We start from the raw sequence: 26,887 nt of genomic DNA, 5'->3' as shown, positions 1-26,887 counted from the left end.
AGGATTTTTTGTCTGAGCAACGAACTATTAGCTTTTTGTCTATGAAGAATTAAATATTGAAAAGAAAACAACTCTTAAATAGTTGTAAGTCTAAATTTTTGATTTTTGTTCCATTCGAAATTTTAATTCAAAACAAGTTCCGTAGAGTCAAAAGTGAAATTCATTGTAATGAGGACTGGCTTTGAATTTTTAAAGCATAACTTATAAATGCATGACTTAAATTCCCGTTGATGATTCAAACTTCCGATACTAGTTATTGAAAGGATCAGCATTGTTTAAAACAATTACAGCAGGGTATCATTTTCTTTAATTTGGTCTTGCGATTACAATTTTTCTCTTTATTAGAAAAAAACTAATAAGAGATTCTGGTTGAACCCTCCAGTTAATTAATTGTTAGTACATGTACATTATTTAACCATAAAATACATGCACATTTAAAAAATATATATACTAGTACTAGGTTATCACTAATACTCATGTGCCCTTTGTCTTATAATAACTCTGTTCTATTTATTGTTTTATTCATCTATTTAATATTAATTCATTTATTTTACATATGAGACACTTAAAGTTCTTTTGTAGGGTGCATATAAGAAGTTAAGTTAAAAACAAAACCAAGAGTGTCAAAGGACATTTCATTCAAAGAGAATAAAGTTATCAAATTCACGCAATGGTAAATCTAACTTTTGTTTATAAAGAATCAAAGGCACGTCATGAATGAAAGCACAAAGTAAATTTTAAGTTAGAGAAATCAGTATTTTGATTGGTTTGCTTTGAAAAGGGCATTAAAAATGTAATGTTCCTCTGACACATCTTAACATTTACAATAAAAATATTTATTATAATACGGTGTACGTACTAGAATTACTACTGCCATGTCAGAAAAGCAGTTAAACAAAATGTACAACATTATGTTCATGGTGTGCTGTTTTTATTATACAGCAGAGCAACAAAATATTAGAATTAGTGCACGATGCTATTCAAATATGTCATCGTATACATGAATGGAAAATATGGAAAACTAGAAAAAGGATCCAGCACAATGACACGAAATCAAATTATTCAATACTTATAAGGAGTTCTTGGAGAAACATATTTAACTTCACTATATGTCCATTTTTAAAATAATGATATATACAGTCTACAAGAAAATGCATGATTGAAAAAAAACCTATTTGAAAAGCTTGACATATACACAGCCAATTGTGCCTCACGTAAAATCACGGAAAAGGGCTTCACGTGATTTCACGTTAGGCTTCGTGTGAAATTCACATGAAATTAACGTGAAATTCGTGTGAAGTGAAATCACTTGAATCACTTGAAACTTTGTCTGGTGTAACGTCGGTGCCAATCTTGCAAGGTAAACCATTTTAACAAGACCCTGGAGGTAACTAACTCTTTCTTGTATAAAAATAAGTTGAAAATGACGCTAAAGCCAGACGAATCAAGTGTTGATTTCAAAAAACCATGGCCGAGTGGCCAATGATAAAATAGACAGGCCTACGTCAAATTGCTGTTTGACACAACTAACCAAGTCCAAGCTCTTGTTGAAATGGTTTTAAGCTGTACATTTTCAAAAGAAATAGTGACTGCGTAGATCTTGTTGCAGAGCGGTATCTACTCTATCCGTGAAAATTTGGTTCCACTTTGAATGATTAATTTCTCGATGGCGCGATCGACATACTGTAACATGATGAGGATATTTGAATGAAGTATGCAAATAAAATAGGTTAACGGCAGTAAACTAAAAGTTACTATATGAAATAATGTTGAGATTCGAATTGAGATCGGTAGTTCTGTCACATGGGACAACAATGGGAGGTTGAAATTTTACACAGGAATATATTAAATTAAATCTTTAAAAATCTTCTCAGAAACCAATCAGCCAGGAAAGCTGATACGGTTAAATATTCATCGCTAATGATAAATTATACATGCTTAAGCAAGCTTGATTAAAAATTCTGATTTTGAATGGCTGCAATTGAATATATGATTGCATATGGTTCAAAAATTAAAGACAAAACAACTGATGAAATACCTGTATACTTATCATTGTTTGAGTGTGAAAAACTAATAAAAAGGCTAAATAAAGCTACATTAAATTCATGTTAATTTCACATGAATTAAGGTGAATATTATCACATGAAGTTCATTTCAGTGCATTTCACACACATTTCATATGAAACATCCCGTGAAGTCTCATAGCGTTATTTAGCCTTTTTATTGGTTTTTCACAATCAAACTACTAAATCTTATTATACAGTTGTATAAGTCAAGACTTCTATATTAAATTTAGTGTTGCTATCTTAAATAGTAAATATTTGTACGAAATAAATTTGTTAAAACAATGTATTTTGTAATAATCAAAATTTAGCTTTGATATTTACTGGAATTACTATATTAAATCATAAATCTGACTGCTATACATATTGATATCTGAAAATACATTATGTTTACAATATCATGTATAGCAAACAAATACTTATCGCGGAAATAGTTTTGCAATTGTATTTTGATATTACATCATATTACAAAAGGAAAAACCGATTAGATTTTGGTTTTAAACAGTGTTTCCAAATTATGCAATTCAAATTAGAAATAGAATCAAAAATCGATAGCTGGGATTTCAAATTAATTTACACTATTTTAACAAACATTTATCATTGAAGCTTTGTTCAAATTAAACGGTTTTGTCAAAATGTTATGTACATATTGATTTTCAGGTTGACAAACCTTAGAGCTCATGTTCAACACATGCCAAAAATACTTCAATCCAATGAAACTAACATATACTGTATGTTTACAGGCTATGTATTGATCAAGGTGATACAATTATGACAAAAAGTAAGTAAATAAATAAGTAAGTAATTTATTTGTGTATGAAAAAATGAAAATAACAAACTGTCAACCATCTCAAAAATTCATAAAACGAAATACAAATTCAAAGCAGAGCAACACAGACCTCTAAAAAGTAGGATCAGGTGCCATGGAGGAGTGAACATCCTCTGATGACCGGTTACACCCGCCGTTTGCTCTTTGTAGTAATCGGGGAGAAAACGGGAAAAGTCCGTAGACAATTAGGTGATTAATTATGGTCTAACAAATAGTTAGCTGCAGGTCTGTAGCTCCCGGTCTGAAAATATTCGGATGGACGACCTGGGAGCTACAGTGCCTCCCATAGTAAAAAACTGCAATTTACGGCGCACAAAAAATTTACATGGCCAGCTCAGTCTCCTGATGTTAATATAATCGAAAATATCTGGTTACTTTTAAAAAATCAAGTAAAAAGACATATGATGAACATTGACACAGTTGATGATCTGAAAGCAGTACTTCAGCATGCCTGGCTCTCAATCCCTTTGATGTACATACAGAACTTGTAGTCCTCAATTCCCCGTCGACTACAGTTAGTTATCAGATCAAAGGGCCATATTACAAAATATAGGTCAAAACACAACTCAGCAGAAAGGTAAGTAGGTTTTTTATTACCCTGATTTGTTTACAATCAGAATTCAAAATGGCCGCCAATTTACTCACTTTTGTCACCACCCTGTAAACAAACAAAGGGCACGAGCCTTGTTTGCATGACAAAGAATTGTGAGCCCTGTATCTTGCTTATAACTTTACGACTGACTCTAATATTTCATCTGATCATTAGAAATGCTTTCCTAAAGCATTGTAAATAATGAAAACAGGAAAATAGAATTTGACCTAAATCGTGACCATGGCCCTTTAATGTTCAAAGTGAAACCAAATTTTCACGGACATAGTAGATATAAGAAGATCTACGCGGTCACTTTCCTATTTCTTTTTAAACTGTACAGCTCACCTTGCAAGATTGGCACCCAAATAACACTAGTCCACGGCATTACATGTATATAAATAGTGCCTGTTTAGGAGGGTAACAGTTGAAATTGACACCCCGAGGAAACCATTGTCAACCGACGTACGTATAATATAATATTAAGTATTCATTTATTAATATCAATCTTATGATACTTCTGCTTCTACCTGTGTGTGTGACGCACAATGTGACGTCAGTACGAGCATGACAAATAAGCCGATTCAGACTTCAATCGGGAATTCAGAAGGCATTGAAATAATATTGTAAGTTGAGTTGAAATTTTAAGCAGGTGTGTTGAAGGTATTTTATTGAATAGCTTTAAAATTTATTCATACATATTAAGATATATAACATAAATTGCTAAAGAGTTTTTATCGTTTAATGCTTTAATTACTGATATATCACTTTGATGTAATCTCGAAAGTATCAATTAATTCAATTCAACAACTTACAGCCAGTAATTAAATGAAATGCACAACTTAAAAAAAAAAATTTAAAACGACTTAAGACAAAATTAATGAATGCCAATCAATCTCCAAATAATCAATGATTTATTCTTATGGCTGGAAAATATACTTATGGGTAATGAACTATTTGTAAACAAATGGTTTGATGTTAATTTTGTTTTTTATAGATCATTTTATGAGACTGTAAATATTTACGACTTTGTCGTTAGTTCTTATGTAAAATGCAGCACAGGATAACAAAATATATTTTGCTGTATTAAAATTGAATAAATCAATTTAAAAAAAAAGGTAATGCATTAAATTAATAGTAATTAATAATCAATAGGAAGGGACACATTTCTTAAATAAGGAGGAACTATAATTTTGCATCTGTTTAATTTATTCTCACGCAAGGAAACGCCAACTGATACACTGTACCTGATAATACACTAAGGAATATTGTTTATCATGTATCATATATAATGAAGGAAATCATTTTGAATCCTGGAGGACTAAAATGCTAAAAAAAAGCCTGATAGAATAAAACACATTTTCAAATGGAATCAAGCTATAAAAAAGCTCACTCAAACTTATAAAACCGAACTGCTCGGGTATTAGACTGATAAGTCTTAGCAATTTGCAGGTTTATGTAAACATGTTTTAATGTACTTAATGTGAAACAGGACAAAATATTGCAAGGGAGCTTGGATAACATTGAATGTAAAGTTCTTTCAATTAAAACACAATTTTCTTATCGCGGAAATTGTCCAAAATTCGATATATCGATAATATCATAGCACATATTATTGATACTTTACTTCCTTATGAAGTTGTGTGATGATTTTAAAGGATAAACCAATTAAATTCAATATGACGGAATGTTTCATAGAAATGATGCAGTGCAATTTTTTCAGAAAGACAGTAGAGGCATAAATTTAAAAAAAATCCCAGAATGGCGACAGTTTTTGGTTTCACACGGACTTTCACTATTTTATTCATGTATTGTGGACAAAGTGTATCGAAGCTTTGCGCAAAGTGAGTGGTTTTGGTAAATTTCATTTTTTACTAACCAAACATGAAATGTTTGTAAGAGAGTTATAAACGTATCTAAATGAAAATCAAAGTACTGAAGTACTGACGGGAGTTGATTTTATCGATTATCATTTATCTTAAAATCAACTTATCTTGCATGGCAATTAGTTTCGAGTCTGTATTTGAATTACGCACTTTTTTATTATATGAATTTTAGACTTTTCCGACAAGAATTTCGAGAAACCCCATATGAATCATGTTGTGTAATATTTAAAGATAGATTTCAAACAATGCATAAGTAATCGAAGCAATTCTAAAAGTTTTATGGATCCAAGCACTACTGATATCGAACTCTCGTCTCGTTCAACCAGAGGATCGGCTGTCTCCGTTAATCTCCGACAAGCAAGAGAGCCTTTCTGCTTGTCGGAGATTTACGGAGACAGCCGAGCGTTTGGTTCAACGAGGCTATATTAAACTCTGGCGTAGGAATACATGAGACTATAAAAATTTCTTAGTTGTTCGTATAATATAAAATCTGACTATTTTCAAAGTGTTTATTGATAAGTTTCCTTGAAAAACAATGCTTCAACATACATTACTTTGAATTTTTCTATTATTTTCAAGAACTAAGTCTTATCAGCGGTGATGATTTGTGCTTAGGTCCAAACACTGTTTCACTTTCGGTTTGCCAGAGTGACTGCATAGGAGAGTTGATTAAAATCAACTCCCAAAAATGAACGCTTAAGTTTGATAGATTATAGACCTGTATACCATAAATTTACTGTGGTACAAAATGGTGTTTTTTTTTGTAGGTATATCATGACAGCAATGATGTTTTTCGTCCATAATATTCTGTAAAACCTAAAAAAATGATTAAATATCAAATTATGATTCTTCTAGTGGAAGATGCTGTGACGGTTTCATGTTGGACGAAAACACTAATAACTGTAGAGGTACTTGATTTTTCAACAAACAATATTATAATATATCTAGTTATATATACAATGGCACTTCGAGAGGGTAAACTGATTATTGTTTTGGAACTGTACAGATAAATTTATATTTTTATCCAGCTTGTCCAGATGGTTTCATTGGCAGAAAATGCGAGAAAGCTTGCGAATACCCGAACTATGGAAAAGAATGTCAGTTCCCTTGCAAATGTAGCGAAGCATTGTGTAATGTATCAGTTGGATGTGTTCAAGGTAAAGTTATCAAAATGCTATATTATGTTGTAATATTAATGTGGGTCGGATATTTTGATCTCTCTCTCTCTCTCTTCAGTTTAAAGGCTTAGTATCTGTATATTAGATCCGGCACTCACTTTAAAGATGCCAGGTGTTGTTGATTCTATTCAGTGCTATATATATATATATATATATATATATATATATATATATATATATATATATATATATATATATATGAGTCGATCTAAATAATTCTTTGAAAAAGTAACTGTAATATAAAAAGGATACATGTCTAATTATCAAAATAAGTGCAAGTCAAATTTATTGTAACGTTTCTGATTAAAGTAAATCCACCCTCCTGTGACGTCATACATTTGACATAAACCATGAATTCATTAAAATTCTTGCAAGTAGATTTCTAAGTTATTATAGGTGCACATCAAAAACTCAAATCAGTGTTTACTTGGAGATATTTTATAAGCGTTTTTCATCATTATATTCGACATAATTCAATAATAACAAAGGGAAATAACTCTTTTCTATTTTTCTCTAAGTGATATATCTAAATGCTATAATTTTTCTTATGTAAACAATTTTTTTTTTTAAATTAATTTTAGTTTTCTGGCATAGTAAGCAATAAAATTTAAATATATAAACGAGTATCCATCCACTTTTATTTAATTCTTAAAAAAGAAAAAGTGTGATTTTCAGATGATAATTTCAGCCTTTGGTTTTTATTACCTTACATCTTAAATAGTATGGATACATATATATTTTATTTATTTTTTGATGAAATTCAAGTCTAATAAGTTACAAAAAGTTTTTTAACTTTGAACTCATAATTTTATAGGTACGGAGTTACCTTAAGGTATGGGATTCGGCTTTTCTGCCTGAGGAAGTGAAAGTGTAAATTAAATTAACAATTTCCTTAGTCGCCGATTTTAATTTGGATTGTATACAATAGTTTATCCCCCAGTTCTCTGCGTCATACGCATATGAATTACAATAGCGTATGCGCTGCTCGGAGACAGGAGCCAATCTGTATAATAATGTATTCAAATAAACAACCACAGTCTCTAAAGCCTATCGTTGGCACGGAAGATTATGGAAAGATTTATCTTATCAACCCCTGTTTTTGTTTTGACTTCGATATGTTGATGCTTCGACCGTCAACTTCAGACTCACCGATCATCCCGAGGTTTCAGCTTAATTATATACCCTTCAGGTATCACGTGACCAGCTGAGAATCTTATTGGATGCGTACAAGAAACCGCAAATAAGTACAATGTTACCGCAGGGAACCGAAAGGGTATTTTTAGACGGGGTCACGTGACCCCGTCTATTAGTTTACTGTCAGCCGAAGTCTCAAACCGGAAGGCACGCGTAGAACACATGAATTGAGTCTGCGCGTAAGAAAATAGTGCAGAAAGTTTACATGCATTTCAGTAAATATATATTATAAAATCACGCATTAAATCTTTTTAAGTCCTCTGTGTTTAAACCAAATTTTATTTAGAAAATAAACAAGTAGTTTTATTGATCAAAATATTCTTGCCTGGGGTCAAATGTGGAATGAGTTACGTAACTTAATGCACAACGCCGTTGACGATTCAGTTGGTGTACAGTCAAGCTCATTAATCAATAGAAGAGTTGAAGGTTGAATCGAAAGAAAAGTTCCCAAACGCAATGTGCCATTTTTGAAAAGTCGTGAATTTTATTTTGACAATCTTTCACCTGAATACTACCGAACTTCATGCGCAAGCCGAAGTTAAAATCAGGACGGATTATACAAAGATGTCTTACATATTAAATAGGTGTTTCATTGGCTTCCAGTCTACTTGCGGTATGACTGCTGTTCGTCTCTGAAGGGATTTTGTACATAGAAAATAAAACCAAGTCTAAATTTGCCTTCTCGTTCGTTGGCTCTTTAATTAATTAAATTAGATTTGAATTTTGAACAATGGACTGTAAGCAAAATCTATATACATGTAGATTATACATTTTGGGTGACCAATACATCAAATAATATAATATACAATCTTATCGATTGAACAACCAAGTTAAAAGTTAATGTTCATTTTGTCCGGTTTAGTTGGAATCAGGCTTGGGGTGAATTACATTGTAAAGTAATGCATTACATTACCATTTTTCATGAATTATGGCATTCAGTTACCATAACCATTACTTCATTTTCTTGAAGTAATGCATTACATTTCCATTACATGAGTAAATGCATTACCATTACCATTTCTTTGTGAAAAGTCAATACGTTTTAAAAAAGTTATTTAAAAGCAAAATAAAGAGTTTTTGTAGACGTTTCTTAAATAAAACATGCCTAAATATATTGACAGGTTCATGTTCAATATCAGGATAAAATTTAATGACTTATACAAGATTCCTGTTGCAGTTGTAGTGCTCAAAGTAAGGTTGGTCCCGTAACATTTACACGCTAATTGCGGAGTTGCCAATCTCTTTTATTTATGTCTCTGATATTCAGAGAATGATTAATGAACGGATCGGTTGTATCGTTATTCGTGTAGGTGATTTTCGAGTTTACACAAAAAAGTAGTAAGTGGCGAACGGATTTATTTTTACCTATTAATTTTGCATGAATCGCTGCAAGAAAATCGTGTCAGATAAGTAGGTCTAAAAAATCAAAATGGCGACCGTGACAAATCTTTTTATTGTTAGAGTACTTGGAATCTTATTGTAAAAAGATATATTTCTAACGTCAGGTGCCTGTGTTTGTTCTCGGTATACAAAATTAACTTTGTAAGTTAATTCAGCAATTTGAGAGTTTCGAGGTTTTCATAAACCTTGTAGAACGGATACCGTCCGACTTGTGGATATTCTCTTGGATCACAAAATTGAATAAATCTAATGATTTAAATTATCTTCCTTGATATAGTTGTTTTGATTTTCCCGGTTAGTAGTAATTGTTAACATTTTTCCTTGGGGTCTTATTTCACATAAAATACCGTTGTGTCAATTTTCTACAATTATGAGGGCCGGGATTGAGTAAAAGTTAGGCAAAGTACAAAGTATCAGACAATTGCAAAAAGCCGAATTTACATAGATTGAAGTAACTAATTCAAACTCATAATTTTTGGAAGCATTTTCGAGGAAATCAAGTACAATTACAAATTCAAACTTTCAAGACCTCGTCTTTTAGTACTCTCAGTACTTTGATTTATTTTGATTATACAAGTCATGTAACTTCGCTTCAGTGATTTCAAAATTAGTCCTGCTAATTAAAAAGAAGCCTCTTCAATAAACAACCAAAAAAAAATACCCCACAAAATATATTTACAACAAAAAACTCGAAATTCTGTGGATTTAAAAAAAAAATTATATTTCATACGCATAAATGCGCAATCTTGTCGTTAAGTTACGAATAAAATCTTAATCAAATGTCGAAAAATTTATCCTAGTAGCAAAATATTTAAATGTATTCCTCTCATTGTGACAATTTCATTCGGCAAAGTTTTGACGTGGTTATGTTGTTGGCTTATTTTGCCTACAGTTATATTTGCGATCTTTACAGCATAGCACGGTATCAGCGTTTTCAGGTTGCATTCTGTGGATATGTAATGTTGATGCACCTTTTTGCAGCAACAACAATTATTTTACTTGAGACCACGGCCCATGAGAGTTCCCGACGGATGCTTCATTCAAGACACGTAAAAGCAGTCCAACAAACAACATGTACGTTATAATCTTAGTAATAAGTCTTTTTGTTTTAAAAAGAAAACATCTATTTAAATGAATGAGTGCAAGAAATCCGCAAAAGATAAACACTAATATACTTTGTCCCTAATCATTTTGCATGGCATATTCATAAATATATTAACTCTTTAGTATGAAGAAAGAATGATTTTTGTAGCTACACCAGTTGTCTCACTTCGGAATAAATCTCATGAAAGTGTACAGCAGCATCTCCCATTGACAACAGTGAATGTCACCACACACCGTGACAAAACAAACGTACCCGAAACAAAAATCCATGCATCATATCACCATCGCAATGTCACTGAATATGTAATAAAAGCAATCATATTTGCTCTATTTGGAATAGCTGTTGTGTTGCTTCTAACAATTTTTTATGTTTACATTCGTCAAAAAATGCACGAAGCTCGATCGTTTTAGTTGGAAGGTTACGCCAAGATCAAAACTTTAATTCAATATGCATTCATAAGTTTAGTGCATCATTTTTACACACATTTGCTGAAGTTGATGTTTTACAACAAAAATCAAATGTTTACAACAATCATAAATGTTCTCACCTTAATTTCCCACCTTTTTGTAAATAAAGGCTAAGCATAGACTGTCTTAGTTGTTTTATTTGAAACTTGCAATTTATGTAGGCACAAGAGAAACAACATTATCAACAAAAGAGACTAATGTATAGACTCAATGCATAGACAAAGACAAAGTAATAATGATGTTTCAAACAATTTGAGTTTTTATTTTCATCATTGATTTTGATGAATAAATACTGTAGAGATGAGTACAACGTAAACCACCCAGGAATTATTTTCCGTATCATGCGTATGCATACTAAAAAGTAAAAATATCAAAATATGAATTATTAAATAAACGTCAGGATAATATTAGAAAATACAATACTTAACAAAGAGATCTTACCCTGAAGTTCCAGATATCGATTGTCCTTGGATTGGAAAACAAACTTTATCTGACAGAAAATGCAAAGAAAAACATAGAATGATGTTAGAAATCATTCACGAACTCTATAATATACTGTTATCATAGACCGCCACTTCTCCTGACCTTGCTGAATATTGACATCTTACATTGGAAAGCACAATAATGTATACAATCATAACTAATTGATGGGAATCATTTTACCAATGTCGTAATCTTTTTTTTATGAAGCATTTAATTATCTTTAAACGTCTAACCTAATCTTAAAAGTCATTCGCAGCCTGCTGAAATATGTCTTGTTTTGATTTAACAATATTTTCTTCTATTTGTCATGTTGTAAATTTTGAATTTACTGGGTGGGTGTAAATACAAAATTTACAACATGACAACTCATGTTGTAAATTTTGTATTTACACCCACCCAGTAAATTCAAAATTTACAACATGACATATTCATCGTTATTAAATATTATAAATAGAAATCTTACATTTATACACAGATGTAGATAAGTATCTAGCAGAGCAATTTTCACTCCCTGTCCGACATGAAACAGTTCCCATTTGTAACCTTTCTCCAAATGTATCAAAGTACGGACACACTCCTACAATGAAGTGTATGTGGCAATAAACATGTGATTTATATATGCTAGAATTGTTGAAATAGTTGTACTTTTTTGTACATGTTTTATAGGAAATTTTGAAAATACTAGTATATAGTTATTATTAATCTCTGAAAGGCCTAGGACAAAAGAAACGTCATCACTATGGTTGTGCTCCAAAGAGCTCAACAACTACTTTTGGTGGCTTAAGGAAATTAAACGTATTAAAAATAATAATAAATGAATAAAATGAATTAAAATAAACAAATTATAAAAGTACAGCTTCTCCTTTCAAAGTCGTCATTCAAGTAACTGCATTTGTGATCGTAGCATGGGGCGGGTGATCATAATTTTACAATGATACAGGCTGTAACAAAAAAACAGACCAAAACAGATAAGATCGAACAGTTCATGTAAAGCTAGGGAACAATAATATTTCAAAAAATATTTTCTCCATGCAGAAATGCAAATTTGATTTTATCGGTTTAACTGCAATGCATGGATTTTTATTGTTGTTTAATTTGTCAAAAGCTTTTTCTCTCGATATGATAAAATTTTATTAGTTTTTAGTAATTTTTAGATAAATAAAATGTTGGCTGATCCAACAACTGTAAGAGGATCAACCAACGTTTTTATATAAATTATTAATGATACTTTCAAAAGTGTATGTAGTCATTGATACGTTCCGTTATAAACATGTACTTGAATAACATTTAATAACGAACTTTTATTTCGTTATTACCATTAGTTAAAAGAATGAGTTTTATTAATTTAAAATGGCATGACATTGCATGATCTATTCTAAGCAATTTCAATTTGACCTCATTTGGCTTACAGTAGGTATTTTATTGTTAATTAAATGGTTAAAGTAAACTAACCTTGGAGATACAAAGGTTTTGTGCAAACTTCTACCAGTTTGTTTGTCTCAGTTGGTACGCAGTGATAGTCGGAACAATTGCTGCTTGATAAACAATTCTTTCTAGATGCGGCCATGCCCCACTTATCTTTCGTATCGGGGCAAGATGCAACATTGTTCCATTTGCATGGATTTACAGTCTGTTATTAAACAAAATAAAAGAAAAAAACCCTAAAATAACCCTAACTAATCAATTTTATTAAACATGTTAGATTCAATGATTGCATATAGTGTCTCGTTATACATGTAAAGGATTTAAATTAAGGTAAAAAAAACACTGTGCCTGATAATTATGCCACTGCCAAGGTTACATTTTTGCACCCGTCTAAGCTGCATGTATCGAAAAATTGAAATATGTCATATGACAGACCTATGCTCAAAGATTTTAGAACCAACTTTTTGTTTTCATTGTATCTCACATGAGATATTAACCTTTAAAAAATTAACAAAACTCCGACAGAAAATCTAAATATCCAACAGGAAAACTTCCTGTCTGAATCCAATTCCTACAGGAAATACTCTTTTCCTATAGGATTCCTATGGGATTGTCAATATGTCCTGTAGGAGAATTATTTCTCCTAAGGGAATCATTATTTTCCTTTTAGGATATTAAGGTGAGACACACTAAAAATAAGAGTTTTTAATAGAGATGTGCATCAAATTTTCATTGCCATATGCATGATATATGCTGTTAGGCATTTAATCTAGCTTTTAGTCAGAATTTTGTTCAATTATTTTGTCGTTTCCTCTTCGAGGACTACTGTGGTTTTATTAATTTTCGTTAAATACCAATATTCACGGATTTCATTGTTAAGTTGAGCCACGAAATCAAATGTTCATTGAAGTCCAATTTATACCTATATTTTGAATTGATAGGATTATTGGCCATGAATTTACGTAGCCTTGAAACTGTGATTTTCATTTAATCCACCAAAATTGATACCCCAAAATAATAATGAAACCACAGCATTATCGATTCAAAAATTATATCAACAACATTGTAAATATCAGAAATCTGAATTTTTTCTGTCAGAGAATATATGCCCATGCCCATCTGATCGTCGCCTATCTCTCAAAAACTAGTTGTACGCCATAATCAACAATAATTACATCTTTAATAGGTTAAATATTAAACAAAATTATACAATAAAAGGGGTTATGTTCAACATGTTGGCATCTTTCTGCTTTTTATCAATTGTAGGCGGCAATCACGTGGCGTGTTTTTTAAAATCAAGGGCAGAGGGTCATTTTGGCAGACACTGATCCAGTAAAATACAATTTTACCGGGCTTGATGGTCGTCGCCTTTTCTATACTATATCTATCACTTTTAGAAGGCAAACTTCGTATAAAGACAGAAAAAAAAACCCACCAAATTCTAATGCTCAAGTATAAGGAAATTCTCTTTACTGAATAATAATTGCCCAATAATTTATATCTTAAATTTTAAGGCTATTTATGATCAGATTGTTTGACCATCAAGCTTCCTTTAAAAAAGATTGCTTATTTATTATTTCTCTTAAATTGAAAAAGTTAATTAATTCATATAATGGAAAAAGCAAATAATTCCGTATCATTAAAAACAATCAAAAGGACAGAAAATTATAAAACTTATCATTTTAAAATAAGTAAATTATTTGAAAAATGAATATCAAATATATACTCACGCGAATTAAGACAAAAAAAATGAATATCAGAATGTGTTTGTTTCTTAGTAGGACGCCTTCTTTAAAATATAACATTATTCACATCACACTGTTATCTGAAAATAAATGAAATTTACTTATGATATATTTTTATTTCTGTCGTCATGTATCAATTATAATATATATAAATTATATAATTTTTAATGGTCATGGTCATTACTTAATTTTCAGTCTTTGTTATTGTAGGCGAAATGTAAGTCCACATTGTCACATGTTTACCAGTATAAAAGGGGGGGGGGGGGTGGGCTACCCAGCCCACACCGAAAAATGCTCGGTAACCATTTCCAGTACTTTCGCAGCCAGTGCAGTGACAGCAACGCAAATATCCCCTACCAGTGTTGCCGCTGGCTCTTGCCATGTTGTTTTCTCTGAAACCGAGCCAAACTCCGCAGCCATTGCAATGACAATGGCACAATCGCAGCCAACCAGCATTGCGTTTACTCTACCCATGCTGTTGCCTCTAGATCCCCACTATTCCTGACTCTGGACCAAGTTTTGCTTCTGGGCCATCTACATCTACCAACCCATCCATGAATCAAAGTATTACATATCCACCAAAGTCGGGTATGCTATCGCTTAACAGCAGCTTTAATAATTTTATCCTCACATTTCACTAAACAATCCCACATCTGACCTTGTGGTTCCTTTCTGATCAACAAATAGCAATCATTCTCGCCTAATAAGACCAAGGGCACTGATAACTTAGAAAAAAAGATAAAAGTTGGAAAGTGCGTTATGTCACCGCTCCCCTATTATTCTTCTTTTGATAAATAAGATAACATCTATATTACCACATGTGTGCACTTTAAATTACTACAAAATCGTTTTGTTTTCCCTTGCATTCCAATTAGTGTTTTTCGCCCTTTTAAGAGTTAGCAAGATTTATACTGTTGCAAGCTATAAATCGACTCTTAGTTTTTTTTGGTTATTTTAGAATGCATGAAAAGGTGGTATAACTCTGAAAACTGATCAATACTTCGCTCTATCATTCAAATGTTTTGAACTCAGAGCCATCCTTTTTATTCAATATTTCAGTTTCAGTTTTACACAGTAATTGAATTCTTGGGTTTAGACAGTTATTACAGATATTCATATTCTAACATTGATGCTGAACGAGGCCGAAACTCACAACGAGTACCCGAATCTTACAGTACAGGCAACGCGGATCCCGTATTTTCCGCGCACCACTGCGGACCAAATTGAAAAGCGGTTTAAGACAGGTATCTCGAGTAAAACCGCGTACACCTACGGTAGGGTCATCCAGCAAGTCAACAATGCCGCGGTCTAAAGTATCGGACTAACTCGAGTAATCTCCCTCGACTAAAAAAATAATTGACAGCTACACGTAACTATATATATATATATATATATATATATATATATATATATATATATATAATGAAAAATTTAATCTAGAATAACAGATGATAATTTTTTTTTTATACAAAATTGTTAATATTTTAGCGTTTGTCTAATCTAAAATTCATTTAGAAATTATGTTTTATTTAGTTACTTACTTGGCGATGTATTTCTACAAACCATTGAAATTGACGTAGCCTAGTATATTCAAAAATTGATGAGGATGTTTTTCTTTCCCTTCTCTTCAATCTTATTAAATTGTAAAGAAGTTTGATTTCTGCAAACAGCATAATGAAATGAATGATCTAGCTGAATACACTGTTGGATTTGCTCGTCGAAACTGTTCAGTGATGGCACTCTATCATTTATCTGACATTGGTCAATTCATTTTTTATATTTTTGAACACTGTGCAGGCTGTTTTGTATATTATGTGTATAAAATCATCACTGACAACATCTCTTGCTATCCTACTTGATAGTATGTTTAATTGTTTAATCGTAATCTAAAATATGGTTTAGTCTTTAATATCTGCAGTTTCGTTTTGGTATAGGCAAAATGTGCTGCTTTTGGCGAATACCTTCCTGAAGTCAGTAATGGTCGGAGGCATAAGGCTGAATTTTTTAAAGGCTTCCTGTTGCACATTATTGTTTTTGTTCCAGGATCTACAGCCAGTAATATGGCAGTATACCTGTCTTAGAATTTGCTACATCATATACTCTTGAGAAGTCGATGTAGTTCATTGCCATTTATCATTGTCTTTGGACATATTATATAATAGAATGTCATTCCTGATCAAATCATTTATCTCATAGACATCAGTGTAATCTCATCGACTTATACATGTTAATTTTATCCTGGACTTGATCATGGTTTTATATTTTATCAACTTATCATTGTTTCCTTTTTGTACAAATAGTTATTAATAGCCATGACAGAAATTTCTGTCAACACACGTACTATGACCCTATTCTGTTGAAAAAATGCATGCGATTACATGATCTCAACTTTCTTTAAAAATGCAAATCCAGAAAAATCATGCTGAAACTAAAATTATAATGGCGGTAGATGATTCTTACCAGGAAAGGCTAATATTCTTTTTTAACCGAAACCGAAAGTACTCTGTATTACTAGGCCCTATTTTTATTTGTAATGAACTCGATGATTTGAAAAGGAAAGCGTTTTCATTCATCTTTTTTTCATGCAGTGCGATTTTAACAGATAAAGAGTTTCCCTTTTTTACCTTGAATGCAATTGTATGTACACATTTAAGTTTTAAATGCCTTGTAAACTAGATTTAGGCAGTTAGGAATAGTTCGAATGTTTATTCACTCTAACCTTTATCTGATTGTTGTCTTAAAATCGTTAAGTACTGATGCCATCTTTTATCAAAAGTAATTGAAATTAAAAGTAAGGTTATGTTTTGATTCAATTTTACGAATAAAATAATGCTACTCCATAAAAGATTAACAGTGATTTAAAAAACTCAGATTATTTGTAAATAGATACAATTGTTTAAAACAAATCAACATAATAATTATCGCACATGTATTTATTTCCACGCTTATCAGTACACGCAACAATTACCTTGTATGTAATATGTAATGTATGTAATACGTCAGATCCGAAAGTAATCAGACATATTACAACGGTTGATTATCTAAGTTTCATATTCCGTATGATATTACTCTAATATTATTCAGCTTAAATATATAGTATATACTGTAGAAATACATATGAACAGTTTGTTATCCACTTGATGATAACATATCCTGATCCTGTTATTTTTGTAGTTGTACTTTACAACACAAGGTTGTCAATATATATTTGCTTAAGCTGTTTACAAACTTAATGTACACAGAGAGCAAATGTACTCGCTATCAGGGCTTTACCAGCAAACTGCACACACTTTACCATACCATTAAACATGCTGTTTATCTACTGTCGGTATGAGAGAATTTTAATGATGGTTACCGTCACTTTTACGCTACTTATGACGTCATTTTTCCACGGCGGCAGCTCTCTTCCGGTAGAGAGCTGTCCCATGTTCGGCTGTCGTCCCTCTGGAACTTTTTCGTATGACCTTGATGTCACTAACAATGTCTCATTAGCTTGGCCTAAACCTTTTCGACAATCTGAATCACCTGATACGTTAGGTTGTCTTGGAAACGAAGAAATTGTGGTGTGTCAAGGTGACGGTCGGATAAACAGGTAGGTGAAAGGTAAATTCAATTCAATAATATGTGTACATTTTTTTCTCATATGCAAATAACTAAGCCATAAATGATGCACAAAGATGTATCAAATGTGAATCATATGATTTGTTTCAAATGAGAAAAGGATATATAGGGATCATATATTAGTAGATTCACATATGATAATTTTATATGGTTTCAAGTCATTTACATGTATTTCCATCTTCACTAGTCAAGGGGTTCTGACCCATACCGCTCCTCACCAACCATTGGCATATTGTTATACAAGATTAGCTTTTTAAAAAGCTAAGAAATTAGCCAGTGGAATGTCAATTTTATGTCAAACGTGAAAACACAACCTATTAAAATTCAAGATAAGTAGTTTCCAGAGCAAAATGTGGGTGTACATTTATTTTGCACCCTTATTTTAGTTTTATTGTATTGTATTGTGGGGAGACAGGCGTGTAGCGGTGAACACACAAATTATTACTACACACCTCACACCTACTTATTACTTAAAATTGTAATAACAAAGATTGCTTTTTGTTGATTTCCTCTCCAATCTTTATATCTTTATATATAGATAGATAGATAGATAGATAGATAGATAGATAGATAGATAGATATATATATATATATATATATATATATATATATATATATATATATATATGCGGACTCTGACAGGTTTCAATACGACGATTTGACGCAAACTGCCTATAAATATTAAAAAACAAGCATTTTTTGTTGATTTTCTAAATAAATACACATACCTTCAAGTGAAAATAATTTATATCAATATATGGCAAAGATTCCTAGATTTCTATCGCACGGGTTACCTCTTTATGCTAACAGAAAAAACTGACAAGAAAGAAACTACATTACTGTAATTTATCATCGGAAAACGTCACATTTGTTTTCCATTAAAAAGTTTTGGGACTTTTTAAAATTATCATCCGGGTACGTTCCCTGCGCTTATAATGCAAAATCCTTTACACTTTTTATTTTTGGCTCTGTTTTGAAACCTGATGCGATAGAGGGGCTTTAAAAAAAGAGTAACAGGAAGTATTCTAATTATAGTGAATGAATGTAATGTGAGATCAAATCGTTCTAACTTTATCAAATGTTAAGCAAAAGGTTGTTGAAACTTTGGAAGTCGGCACTAGAAGATTCTAACTAATCAAGATTAATAATGTTTGGCAATGTTCTAAGAAATGCAATCATTTGTTATAATGACAGCGGCATATTCTGAGAAATATCATTAACTCATTTTTTTTTCACGGAAGTTCGCTGACGTATAACTACCAAGAGGCCCTTTTAAGTAGAGTCACATGCTTTTGTTATGAGACTGGGTTTCCCCAATACACGTTTTAAATCATTTGAAGATTTCAAACATTTGACCTTTTCAAAAACATAACCCAATTCATTTCTACAAGTTTCAATAGATATAAACTTGTATGAAAATGCCCCAAAATTAGACTAATCTAATAATCGTATTATTGATGTTTAAAAACGGGTACTGTAATAAGGATCTATCATATCAATCATAGTATAACGTTCATTTTCTTGTTACTTCAGCAAAGCAATGGAAATATCCACACTTCGAAGACTTCTGGTTAAGAAATCAAATTGAATGTTCTAATTTAATTATTATTACCAACAAACTTGATCATTTTATAAGGGCAGACCCTCTGTTTTTTTAATGATAAAAATTGTTGGTGAACACTACATATAAGTATTTCATGGAAGAGCTTCTGTTCTCAGGGGATACGTCAGCTTAAACGTTGACAACGGTTCCCTGGTCTGGTCGGACAAGGTCCTTAATCACCCCTCCCTGCCAATAATGGACGTGTATGGAGACATTGTAGGGACGGATGGACGCAAGCTGGTGATGTACGAGGTTGATGGGACGCTGGTCAAGCCGATCGTCAACGAAAAGAATCTATCACCTGTTTACAGGTAAAATCTTTTTTCATTTCTGATGTCTTTTATCTTGTTAACTATATACGTATTTTACAACTGATATGAAATTGATGTTATATTGAATAGATTAGATAGGTATATAGATACTCAATTAACTTTGTTTCATTTGTTAAACTTAGTAAACTTTATCTAATCATGTTAATTATATTCAAGAATTTCTTTTATTCCAGCATTACATTTTCCGACAACAATATATTTGCTATTGTTTCAAAGAAGGGTTTATTGGTAACAGTTGAATCGAGTGAGTCTTTGTCAATTTTTTTCATCGGTGCATTTGCATTTAAATACTAAGACAATCTTCTTTATAATCATTAAAAAACTTATATTACATTGATAAAGTCGACGTTTTTGATACCAGTTCTATTTCAGACGGGGTTCCACACGCGTTCATGGATTTCCGAGGTTCGGAAGAACGCATGAATGGAACGTTTATTCCCATCGCACCGCCTGTGGTAAATGGGCACCGGATATACATGTTGACGGCCTTCCGTCCCGACAACAACGTAAATATTATTTTCTATTGTATTTTGAATTTACCTGTTATTTTTTTTTAATATTTACAAAGTGGAATTAAAATCGTACAATTTCATATTGCAATTACAGAAATCGGAACTGTCGATGCGGCGGCTGTATGCTGTAGATATATTTAATGTTCTCTCTGGAAAGCTGAAAGTTGCTTGGTATTACAACTTCGAAAAGCTCTCCTATTCGAAGTATGATATACCGATAAAACACAATGTAGACGGTGTCTCTCCGCCACAAATCTTACTTAATACGGATACCGAAACACTCTATGTAAATTTACCACCCCTGCAATATACTGAAAATGCCATTCACTTGTTATATGGCTTTAAAGATTACTTAAACAGCACTGTTCCGACCACATTATTTAAAACTCCACAGTCTGTTTCTCAACTTTCAATGTATGAATCGGGTATAGGACGTTTGGAAACTCTAAAGACAGAAAACCATGGTCAAGGAGTACCTTTACAAGGAATACATAAACCACGAGGTGCCATCAACGAGAACTCCGATACCATAAATGGTTCTGTGCTGTGGGCCGTGTCAACAGATAAAAGTCTCATCCTTAAGTTATCTCCGACTGATGGATCAGTGTTGTCTCAAATTTCTCTGAAGAATATTTTCGACATGCCAGCCATGGTTACGTCTAGAATCATGGTGGCGAAATCAAAGAGTCCACCGGGCGAGTTCCTTATTTTTGGAATAGACGTATCACCATCAAATGGTTCTGTCTCAAAAACATTTAAAAATCTGTGCAACAATCTTTTAACAAATCCTCATTTAAGATACTACGTAGTTAGTATACAGCTTACAAATTTAGTTGTCAACTGGGTTATTGATACTCCAAACCAATATCCAGTGGTCGGACAAATAGCTGGGATTAAGCGAGGCAAGGACAAGATTGACTTGTTAATCGTAACAACCAATGCTCAACAGGGTTCAGAAGTATTTGCTTTAAAGACATGATGTTATTTTACGTACTTTTTATTTCTACAGACTATTCTGCAAACATGCAGTTAATGTTAAAGTACTTAATGAATTCAATAAAACTTTAATCCTAAATGTTTGAATGTTTTTAAATGGTTCGTGTTATTAAACTTGTTTTGTGAAAAAGATAAAATAGGAACTTTTAAAGCAGTATGATCTGTATATCTGTTAGAATATTCTTTCGCTGAAAAAAAAACCCGGCTAGTATTATAAATCTGCATGTAATTTAAACTTTTTTGATAAATAAGATTTGATAAAATCATAATTTTTTGTCAGAAGAAATATTTCTCTTCTAAGGAATAAAATTATAGCAGGTCAATTTTTGTACAGGACGACAATAATTCAGTTTTGCTCCAACTAAGGCTTCTTAACGGCTTTTCCTGCAAAAATTGTCTAACAGAAATTTTAAAACTATGATAATATTTGTAATTTCAGTAGAAAATGATTTTTCCTTTAAAAAAAATCAACATGAAAATTGCAGCTTATATTGCTTTTAACAAAGTTTGTATCACACTTTATTGTATACCGGTACCAATTGATACATACTTTCTAAGTTCAAAGCCATCAAATGGTTTTGTACTTTCATAGTTAGCACCAGTAGGTGACATGAACTGATAAACCTTTAGGCACAGGCCTTGTCAGACGAGCAGGTTGAATTGGTCTTTTGATAGTGCATGTGAATTATCCTACCATTACGCCATATTTGACCTCCACTCTGTTTTTAAAGACGGACGAGTAAATGTTTCTCCTTTTATTGGAACCACGCTTTGAAGTTCATGTCTTGGACAAGAAGGAACACAACGGTTGGTCAATGAAACATTGTTATCAAATTTATTTGAATTTCTGTTTTTTATATATAAAACTATGAGTAGCGCTCTTTTCGACATAATTATCTTTAGAAAGTCAAAGGAAACTTGCTTTTTTGTTACTCAGTAAATAATTTAAAGAGACAGTACAGCTGAAAACATATGTGTGAATAACTTCAGATTTACCTATTGTATCGTAAGGAAAAAAGAAATAACGTTGATTGTAATAGTTAAAATACATAGAAATCCCTTTCACATACTTAATTAACGTGAGTATGAGCTTCCGGAAATTTAACGGTCGTACAAACCGGAATACAGATCTTCGTCCGACTACGGTCATACGGTTATACGAGGTTAAAGGGACTCTCTAAACGGAACACATCCTCACTTACTCGATAATTTATAAATGGTTCACCAATTTCGGTTCATTTTAAAATGAACAGACATAAATATGTCAAATAACCCCTCAATGGGCCTCATTTACAAAAATGAATTTAGGTTGTAGCAACTCTTATGATAAACACGAAAAGTACATGCTTACAAAATAATAATTGTGGTTATTTTAAAAACTGAGAACAATTATTACCTGGGAGAAGTAGAAAAGACATATTTTTATCAACAAACATGTCCAGAAGAATCTTCTCGAGCCCTGCATGTGTTTTGTTTACAGTAAATACGCATGCGTAATAGTATAGAAGGCTGAATTCCGTAACAAGTTGCGATGTAAATATGTGATAGGTTATACGTAATTATTAATTTTAATGAAATAATTAGATTTATTTCATGGAGAACTTTGTAATTTTCTGAAAGTTTATACATTCATGAGTAGTACAAAAATACCGAACCCGATCGGAAAATTTTTTCAAGTCGGTTTTTTGATAAGATGCGCCGTACTGTCTCTTCAAGTTTCAACCCCGTTCTTCTGTCACACTTTTTATTAATGTTACAATGAATGATTGATAATTCATACAAATGTACGTTATGACTTACCCATCCACAGACAAAGCGAACATGAAGAAATTGATTACTGTACATGTCATTACCATGAAGCGTAAAGTATTCCGAAAACAGACAGCGAATCAAGAGAAGATAGTCCCTGTAGATCACCGGAAAGCGTAATGTATTCAGGAAAATAAACCAGAGGGTGTTTTGTGTTGTGTACCTTAATTTATGTTTATTGTGTGTCCGCCGTTGTAATTCATTCATTAGAGTTTTCGCTTTACAAAATTTAGCTTTGTAGGTATCACGATATTTGAATGCTTTTATCACTCACCATGGGTATATTAGGCCTTTTGGTAATGGGCTTCTTCATATTAGCTCCAAAATAGTTTGGAATAAGCAGAATTTATCTACAACAGAAATAAAATCCAAAAGTTCCTATGCCATTACACAGAAAATCATCACGCAACCAGTCACCAAACACCTGCCATTTCCAGCTCGACAAATAGTATTGCAGTGACTTCAACTACATTCATAACTATGCCTACTGCTCCTTCTTCTTCACAAGGACACATCAAAGGTAAACACATGTCAATTAGTTGTTTGTTGATTCTTTTTCTTTTTCAATAAAGAAAGGTCGTTTATGTTCTTCATGACAGTTCGCTGTCTTTTTAAGCTAAAATAATTTAATTTACTCTGTAGAAGCTAAGCTACAACATTTTGAGCTCATTTTATCGGTCGATTATTTACTATAAAATTGTATTTACAATTGGCTAAATTCCAGAATGTCAGAATAATCCTACAATAGACTGTTCTTTATACAACATAAATACAACCTGTGACGAAAACGGAATATACTATCCTTGGGCACAGGAACATTGTCCACTATTTTGTGGATTTTGTCAAGGTTTGAAGCAAATTAGAGATTAAACTTCTAAAAAAAAAAAGCAATGCATTTTTGTTGAGTTTAGAATACAAATTGTTTTCTGTCATGCTATCATTTTTAGAGCTATTGTTAAAACATATATTAAGTGAGTTTCCAAGCCTAGTTCTAAAAACTGACGTTAATTGTTTGAGATGCTATATCTTAAATACCCCACCCCTACTTTCATATATTGTTTTTGACTTTATTGTTTTTGGCATAATATTTTTTCTCTTATTACTATTAAATTGTAGCCCCTACAGTAACAATAGATTGCATGGACCAATTACACAACTGTGACGAGTACCAGAGAGATTTATGTACTAACCCTCTGTACAGGTTGTTTAGGGAACAAAACTGCCGAAAGTACTGCAGGATTTGTAAAGGTAAATCATGTAAAATCACAGTTACATGTATAGACAATACCCAAATAAAAATGTAATTGTCTGCTAGATGGCTGTATATGATTTTGAACCACACCCAAATAATCTATGTACAAAAAATGTATACCAGGAAGGGATAAAATGTAGGTGGAACTTAATTTATATTTGATTCTAGTTACTAGTTGAAAAATATTTTGACTTATCTTAATTGATTATTAGTTATTTTATGCATTAGTAAACAGCAATATTTCAGATTTTTATTTTATGCGTCATATGAATGATTTAAATTAGTAGTACATTGATAACGTCTAAATCTTTCTTTTAGATTTCGATTTTGTCCCTGCAAATTCAGTGTTTGGATGATCGAAGTAAATTCCCCTTGTGGCACTGTTATTTCTTCTGCATGAACTAATCCTGTGATGATACTGAAATAAATATTTAAACAATTGACTTTTATTTATTTTACAGAATTTTTAACTTTTAGAAGAAAGATCTGTTGAATATAGTTGATACATATAATTCTATAACACTCAGAGAGTGAATATGTGAAATTATATTTTATGATTTGTGGTTTTGACAAGTATTGGACATGGCTATTTTTTTTCAAATAGACAATGTAGTTTAGATTCTAGCTTCAAATTCTAGTAAACGATGAAATTAAAAGGATACACATTAATCTATGAAAGATTTTTTTCATTTAACACCCGTGCAAACCACTAATTGTTCTCAAACAATTAGAGGTCTTTCCACATCATTAATAATTATGTTTAAAATATTTTTGTTTCAAAAGAATTATTAAAATATTTTCCTGGCGTTACTCCATAAAAAAGTCAAAAAATTAGTATATAATTTTTTTTGTTTAGCTTTGACCTTAGACCTTTATATCATTTTGACTGATCAAGGTAAACTTTTCAATCTGAAGAGGTCCAATGGTCCTACGATGTAAGGTTCAAAAGTTATAAGTGTTTTAAACAATATAAAGACACATTCAGGGGCGATAACTGCTTCGAGGTGACATCAAATCATTTGATACGAACAGTTTGAAAGGTCCTTAAAGTCAACTAAAGAGATCAATAAAAGTTAAAAATCTCTATCTTTAACAGTTTAGTTTTAAAAAATTAGCGATAGCAAGCATTTTGCATGAAAGGGGCAATAATTCTACTACTTTATCAAGATGGGGTCGAAAGGGCATTATCTTAAAATGCCTCACGAAGTCCTACTACACACATTAAAAGTTTCTGTATACCAACTTAAACATAAGAGATACTAAATTCATTAATACAAAAACTTTAATATGACCTTGACCTTTGACCTTTATGTTATTTTAGTTGGCCAAGGTAGACGCTTCCGTCCCAGGTGATCCGATGTATCTATGGTTACTGGTGCAATAGTTCTGTCTTTATTGAATGTTCGAAACTTTCAGGGGCAATAACTAGGAGAAAGGGCATTGGATCCTTTCGGTATGAATAGACTGAATAGACTGAAGGAGCCTTTAATTAAACTTAACACGTTAGAAAAAGTTTCTACCTCTAACGGTTTAAGAGGAGTAGCAATAACAAGCTTTTCATACACAAGGCAATAACTTTGTAAATTCTGGGAGTTATCATCCAAAGAGTCAATTACATAAAGAAAAAAATTGTTTCAATATCTCTAGAAATAAAAAAAAGCTGTCCCTGGGAAAAAAAGAGTAGGAAAAAAAATAAAAAAACATAAGAAATACAATAGGTCTTTCACCTGAAAGGTAGAACGACCTAATAATTGGTTTATTCATACCGTTGAACCTAAATCATCATCAAAATGCCCATGTTTCGGTATTATTCACGTTTAATCATAAAACCGTAGGTTTGACTAGTGGAACAAAAAAATCCCATTTTTACTTGTAGGTGCTGAGAAGCCTGAACTTATAGACATAATATGCTAATACGTTGATGCTAATAGAGGAATAAAAAGCCAGAAACCATTTTATGTACTAGTATTTTATTTAAAACCGCTCATTCATTGCATCTTTTTTTTTACTTTATCTAATCTGTCCAGCACACACACCTTTTATCACATATTTTCCAAGCAGTATTTTTTTGTTGTCGTTTATATAACAATTCAATAATATAATTTCCTTATATTTGATTCTTGTAATGCACTTTCGGATTTCTGGACTGTTTGGATCGTTGGTTCTATACTTTTCTATTCATTCTATACAATTCTACTCGTAAATTGTCAAAGCCTCCATGTAAAGTACTTTCATCTCCTTCGTCGTGATGCCTTGCATGGTTTTATTTTCGAATTAGTAGTTAAATGTATTGATCTATATTTATACTGATTATAGACACGGTCTTGTTTGAACATTTTAATTACATTTTTTCACCACCATCTTTTTAAGTTCAATGATGATCAATATATATATATA

The 26,887-nt window shown here is 31.9% G+C and overlaps 1 protein-coding gene and 2 long non-coding RNA genes across 4 annotated transcripts; 2 read left to right on the top strand and 1 right to left on the bottom strand.

The window, feature by feature from the left end:
- The first annotated feature begins 5,084 nt into the window (after positions 1–5,084).
- On the top strand, positions 5,085–10,798 carry LOC105335436 (uncharacterized). Its single transcript, XR_010708577.1, has 5 exons — positions 5,085–5,325; positions 6,223–6,275; positions 6,396–6,524; positions 10,122–10,214; positions 10,393–10,798. It is a non-coding gene; the product is annotated as an uncharacterized lncRNA (long non-coding RNA).
- Positions 10,799–10,953: 155 nt separating this feature from the next.
- LOC117685305 (uncharacterized) lies at positions 10,954–18,853 on the bottom strand. Of its 2 annotated transcripts, none has more exons than XR_010708575.1 (6): positions 18,715–18,853; positions 14,351–14,445; positions 12,648–12,825; positions 11,659–11,772; positions 11,154–11,202; positions 10,954–11,066 (listed from the first exon to the last, which is right to left on the bottom strand). It is a non-coding gene; the product is annotated as an uncharacterized lncRNA (long non-coding RNA). The 2 variants fall into 2 exon arrangements; XR_010708576.1 differs by lacking the exon at positions 18,715–18,853 and adding an exon at positions 16,826–16,883.
- Positions 17,472–24,929, top strand: LOC105330706 (uncharacterized). The gene is made up of 9 exons (XM_011432576.4): positions 17,472–17,957; positions 19,706–19,900; positions 20,095–20,165; positions 20,294–20,427; positions 20,528–22,236; positions 23,240–23,758; positions 23,963–24,085; positions 24,355–24,486; positions 24,809–24,929. Exons 1-5 carry the CDS (start codon positions 17,674–17,676, stop codon positions 21,410–21,412), a joined length of 1,569 nt encoding a protein of 522 aa, XP_011430878.3. The 5' UTR covers positions 17,472–17,673; the 3' UTR covers positions 21,413–22,236; positions 23,240–23,758; positions 23,963–24,085; positions 24,355–24,486; positions 24,809–24,929.
- The last annotated feature ends 1,958 nt before the right edge of the window (positions 24,930–26,887 follow it).

Source organism: Magallana gigas, chromosome 8 (genome assembly GCF_963853765.1).
Source record: "Magallana gigas chromosome 8, xbMagGiga1.1, whole genome shotgun sequence".
Classification (NCBI taxonomy): domain Eukaryota; kingdom Metazoa; phylum Mollusca; class Bivalvia; order Ostreida; family Ostreidae; genus Magallana; species Magallana gigas.
Note: the sequence above shows the minus strand (reverse complement) of the source record. Positions and strands in the feature narration are given on the sequence as shown.